The 5853-nt window shown below is 34.8% G+C and overlaps 1 protein-coding gene across 1 annotated transcript; it reads right to left on the bottom strand.

Moving 5' to 3' along the window:
• Positions 1-2172: 2172 nt before the first annotated feature.
• Positions 2173-5039, bottom strand: LOC125867926 (actin-58). The gene is made up of 5 exons (XM_049548512.1): positions 4963-5039; positions 4037-4109; positions 3424-3817; positions 2698-3311; positions 2173-2398 (listed from the first exon to the last, which is right to left on the bottom strand). The coding sequence occupies exons 2-5, from the start codon at positions 4094-4096 to the stop codon at positions 2333-2335; spliced, it is 1134 nt and encodes a 377-aa protein (XP_049404469.1). The 5' UTR covers positions 4097-4109; positions 4963-5039; the 3' UTR covers positions 2173-2332.
• Between the last annotated feature and the right edge of the window lie 814 nt (positions 5040-5853).

The raw sequence follows: 5853 nt of genomic DNA, 5'->3' as shown, positions 1-5853 counted from the left end.
ATTTTTTATTAATCTGCATGGAATGTGCCCAAAGACTATATTATTAAAGTGGGAAATTGCAAAGTGTAAAGTTAGATTCTCATTTTTATATATATTTTTGATGTTTTAGTTTTCGAATGGAAAAAAAAAACTTTCTTAATTAATTAACTATAAAAAGTCAAATAACTATCCTTGTTTTATACCCACAACCAACATAAAAGTCAGATATATGACAACCTACAACAAGAATTAGGTCATCTATAACAAGATATTGTTTCAATTCTCATGAAAAGAAGAAAATTGACGATGACATTTAATAGTCAATTAGAAATATGTAACATATTCAATATTCATTAACAAGCTAAGGTACCTATTAAGGAATAAATCTAGACAACAATATATATGAATACTACTACTAGAATCATTTGAAAATTCAAAATTCGAATCCAACTCCTTTCTATGTGGACTCCCAATTTCCCATAACTTCAATGAACACCTTGAACTTTATGTCAAATATTAAATAAGTAATTTTGGAGAGATCAATCTCTCGTTGAAAGTAATTATTTCAATCATGTCTTGATGTTGAATTAATGGATGAGAAAACCGTCCTTTGGATGTGCTTAATAAATCATGCATGTAATCGCCGCAATGAAATAGTACATCACCATCTGCAAACCTATAAATAGGTTTGATGAACCGAATATGCGAAATATTTATTTTAAATAACAATGCACCAAATAATGACACATTCTGTACAAAAAAAGACACAATCTTCATGTTATGAAAAAAAAAGTAGTTATCAACCTGCACAAAGTCTTGGAAAAGAAACATGAATTCTGGTTCTCCCACTTTATTGTGATAGAAACCACAGAAAACTGAAATTTCCAGTAGCAAATAAATCCCCTGCATGCGAGTAAGATTCATTAGATTATGAATCAAGTTGACTCTGTAAGGGCCTATGGGCTATTAGAGACTTTTATTAGGGATCCAGGCCCAATAACCATTTGTTAAAAAGGACTAGGAGTTGGAAGAACGGTTATGAAAATTATGTCAAAGCTTCGGCTGTCAGTTATCTCTCATCTCCATTCTCGGTTCTAGTATCTCTTCCACTTCTGATTACCTTTTTACTCTGTATTATCTCCTTAGTTAATGTTGCTATTATCTTTGTTGTTGATTAGATTCTAAGTTGTAACTCGTATTCAATAATTATAATATATATCAGTGCTTGTGTTGGAAATCGGGTTTGTTTCACATCAACTCACATTTATGTCCTGCAACTTTGGATGTGCACAAGTAGACACTTAAACTTGTATACAATTGAACAAATAGACACACACGTCTTATGTGACATCCTACATGACAATTTTCATCCTACGTGGTGTCCTATGTGTATTATGTCACGTAGAACTTGTGTGTCTACTTGTTCAACTTTGTACAAATTAAAGTGTTTTTTATGCATACCCAAAGTCAAAGGGCATATATATGAAATAAAGTCAAGTTGAAGGGCACATTTATGTATTATGCGTATATAAAAAGTCAGCAGGGCGGGGCAGTTTATCTTATTTTTGTTGACTTATATATCATTTTCTTCTAGTTATAGATTATTTTTAAAATAAATATGTAATTAATTATATCATCCAAGAAAATAAGTACCATAAATATTGCTTCTATAGTTGAAAAAGTTTGTATGGGACGTTGAAAACTTGGAAGCAAGTTGTAGGTTTGTAAATAGAAAAATGAGCAAAGAAGAGTATATATGTTCAAGATATTAGGTGGTGTGCACCCCAAATCCGACGACATAGCGTAAGCTTAATGCATCGGACTGCTCAAAACAATTATCTTTGTCGTATTGTTTTGAGGACAATTTGTTTTTCCTTTTCTCTATATTCTTCCACTCTCCTTAATTTTTCGATCTTCTTAAAAACTTTGGGAGATCCTAAAGAGGGGGGAAAAAAACGAGTAAATATCAACAATACTCTTCTAGTTTAGGAGAAAATGGACCCTCGAAGGAAATGAAATAATCTCAACTTTATGACAAATTCTATCCTCATCTCTACATTCACGAGCATTGTCAAGCGTTCATACTTTTGTAGACCAGCTAGTATACGTTAAAGAAGTGAGAGTACGACAAACTTCTCTATAGAGTAAAGTGAACAAGTAATACGGAACAAATGAAACTTACTAATTGAATATATATATATAAATGAATTAAGATCATCAAACAACCAAAACTCTTTGCCCTCTCATGGTTTTCAATAGAAAATGAAAACATTAACAAAAATACAGAAAAACAAACACAGAATACAATATCACAAGCTGCATTCCTTTCATCAATGTTGTTGTTTTTGGAAAATCAGAAGCATTTTCTGTGGACGATGGATGGACCTGATTCATCGTACTCCGCCTTTGCAATCCACATCTGCAGACAAAATAGAAAGCTCCATCAGAAACTGCATGAACCTTACAACTAGAGGCAGAGCTAAATAAGTCGGAGTCGACCTGATATGAATCCTCACTAACCATGTTATCATAGTACTCCTTCTGTTCATTTTTACTTGTCATACTCGAGAGTCAAATTGTATGGACTTTGACCAACTTATAGTAATGAAGTGATCTAATTCAGTTTAGGTTTGGAAATTAGTCAAACTGACTCTCGTGAAGGAAAACATGACGAGTAAAAGTGAACGGATGGAATATGAAACAAAGACAGATGCAAACCTGCTGGAAGGTGCTGAGGGAAGCCAAAATAGAACCTCCAATCCAGACACTATATTTTCTTTCTGGTGGTGCAACAACCTTAATCTTCATGCTGCTTGGAGCCAATGCAGTAAGTTCTTTGCTCATTCTATCGGCAATACCGGGGAACATGGTAGTACCACCACTGAGGACAATGTTACCGTAGAGGTCCTTTCTGATATCAACGTCACACTTCATGATCGAGTTGTATGTGGTCTCGTGGATTCCAGCTGCTTCCATTCCGATCAGTGAAGGTTGGAATAGGACCTCAGGGCAACGGAATCGTTCAGCACCGATGGTAATGACTTGACCATCGGGAAGCTCATAGCTCTTCTCAACAGAAGAGCTGGTCTTTGAAGTCTCGAGTTCTTGTTCAAAGTCTAAGGCTATGTAAGAGAGTTTTTCTTTCACATCCCTGACGATTTCTCGCTCAGCTGTGGTGGTGAATGAGTAACCACGCTCAGTGAGGATCTTCATCAAATGATCAGTGAGGTCACGACCTGCCAAGTCGAGACGAAGAATGGCATGTGGGAGGGCATATCCCTCATAAATTGGGACAGTGTGGCTGACACCATCACCAGAGTCCAACACAATACCTGTATAAACCTTAATGAATTAGCGCCATAGGGCAGAGTAGAGTGTACACATACCTTACCCCTCGAGGCTATTCACCATGCATCAGACATAAATAAATGAAGATTTGCTTACCGGTGGTACGACCACTGGCATAGAGCGAAAGAACAGCTTGTATAGCAACATACATAGCTGGAGTATTAAAAGTCTCAAACATAATCTGTGTCATTTTTTCACGATTAGCTTTCGGATTAAGAGGTGCTTCAGTTAAGAGGACAGGATGCTCCTCTGGTGCAACACGAAGCTCGTTATAGAAAGTATGATGCCATATCTTCTCCATATCATCCCAATTGCTGACAATACCATGCTCAATCGGGTACTTCAACGTTAAGATACCTCGCTTTGATTGAGCTTCATCTCCTACATAAGCATCTTTTTGACCCATACCAACCATCACACCAGTATGACGCGGACGACCAACAATACTAGGGAATACAGCTCGTGGAGCATCATCTCCCGCAAACCCAGCCTACATATTCATGAAACATCATCAGACTCTACTTAACTTTATAACTATCATCAAATCTATGTTCCCCAGACTCTTCAAAAATGTGGACCATATCGGATCCTCCAAAAGTACTAGTGCATTCTTGGAGGATCCGAAACAGATACAACAAACATCCTCAAGAGTCCGACCAACATCCTGCAGCATTAACTCTTTTCTATATATACACAATTTTCAGCTTACCTTAACCATTCCTGTTCCATTGTCACAGACGAGTGGTTGAATATCTTCGCCTTCTGCCATCTTATGTTACTTCCTACATCGAAAACTGAATCTTTAGTAAAACTACACAGCTTCAAAGACATAACGTTAGAAGTTCCACATCAGTTGTAGGATGGGAAACTGGTCTCCTTATATAGCTTTGGGCAATCTACGCCTAATGAACTAACTTTCGAGGTTGAATTAGGTCCAAACTCCATTTCGTAACATGGCATCAACGTCAGGCTCATCCTAGTGCTTGGTTTATCTGATGATGTTGTCTACGCTATAATTGACAGGCTCGGGTGTGCAGGGTGTTAAAATTCCCACATTGATCGATCGTACAATCCTCATCTCATGAACTAGATTTTAGGGTTGAGTTAGACTAATTAACGTACATTTCTTAACCTATAATCAACATTTCTAAATAGCAATTGACCTAGGACAAATTATCAAATATCAAAATCTCCTAAAAGTTACTAGCAACAAATCAATTAAACATAAGTTATATTCATCAAATTACAATTTATTCGTATTCATCGATCTAGCTACTTACACAACTCATGATTCACATAAATCAGATGCAAATCAAACACGTGAAAAGAGTTTTCGGATTTTGCTATCACAGATTCATATTGTGGAAAACAACATATCGTAGAAATGCAAGGTAAGACTACGTCTACATAATCCGATTTGAAACATGTGCACCTACCTATACATTTTCTTTTATAATTATGATGTGTATGCCACCTATATTACTCTACGAATATCTATCACCTCCCACCAACAACATATTCATACATATAAATCATTTACTAAAACTCGTAAACTCAAAATCTTAAATCCAATTTCACAACACAAACAAATTAATAGATTGAATCATGAAATATAACAAAAAAAAAAAAATGTACCTTTGGGAGATTTGGAATTGGAGAGAGTTTTTTTTTTTTTTTTTTTTGTGTGTATTCCTTATTGGAGAAAATAGAAGAAAAACTGGAAGGGTTATATTGAAAATGGAGAATAAATATCAACCGTTGGATTGAATAACAGAATTGATCAAACGGATGTTAATGATACATCGTGAGGGGTTATCATTTTGTTTCATTAAGTGGTCCCTACTGGCCCCACTTATTTCGCTTTTTCTCTCTTTTTTTGCTTTTTAGAAAGAAAAAAAGTTGTTTTTTTTTTAATTTTAATTACATTTTACTCGAGACAGGATCAATCGAAAATAGTTTATCTACAATCATTAGGTAAGAATAAGGTTGTGTACATATTTTTCTTTCGGACCTCAGTTAAGAGATTATACAAAATATATTATTATTATTGTACTTAGTTAACAAAATAATTTATACATATATTATATTCCCTCAATGTACCTTACGTGATTAACAAAATTAGCCTTCAAATGTCAAAGATAATCAAGAGTTGATAGTTAAACGATCGTATTAGTGTCTTCGTAGCTTCGAATTCTATTGAGGCAAATGCATGAAATCTGCGTAAATCTTTGATCTGTCTATCATTGTTCATGTTTGGGATAACACTAATCATATCAAATCTCAATTTAATATCATAAATGGATATTGAATCTTGAAAATCTTTTTAGTGTCTACAAAATCTGATTTCATTTTATTAAGTACACAAGTCATAGATTCATTAGTTGGAAAGTTAGTTAACAAAGAGAGAGTGGGGGCCAGCACCAAGATTATGGATCAAATTATTTTTATATAACATTGTGTCTGGTCGGCTTTCGAACATTTTAACTAATTTCATCTACTTCTTATAAGTATAGGTACTGAAATCAC

This window comes from Solanum stenotomum, chromosome 6 (genome assembly GCF_019186545.1).
Source record: "Solanum stenotomum isolate F172 chromosome 6, ASM1918654v1, whole genome shotgun sequence".
In the NCBI taxonomy this organism is placed as follows: Eukaryota; Viridiplantae; Streptophyta; class Magnoliopsida; order Solanales; family Solanaceae; genus Solanum; species Solanum stenotomum.
The sequence above is the reverse complement of the archived record's forward strand: the minus strand, read 5'-3'. Positions and strand labels throughout refer to the sequence as shown.

What these genes read in the sequence shown, in the direction of transcription:
- LOC125867926 (XM_049548512.1), bottom strand. Translation starts at nt 4,096, where the DNA reads ATGGCAGAAGGCGAAGATATTCAACCACTCGTCTGTGACAATGGAACA. An exon ending in ATGGAACAGGAATGGTTAAG is followed by an intron (nt 3,818 to 4,036) that starts GTAAGCTGAAAA and finishes ATGAATATGTAG; the next exon opens with GCTGGGTTTGCGGGAGATGA. An exon ending in CCCTCAGCACCTTCCAGCAG is followed by an intron (nt 2,399 to 2,697) that starts GTTTGCATCTGT and finishes TTTTGTCTGCAG; the next exon opens with ATGTGGATTGCAAAGGCGGA.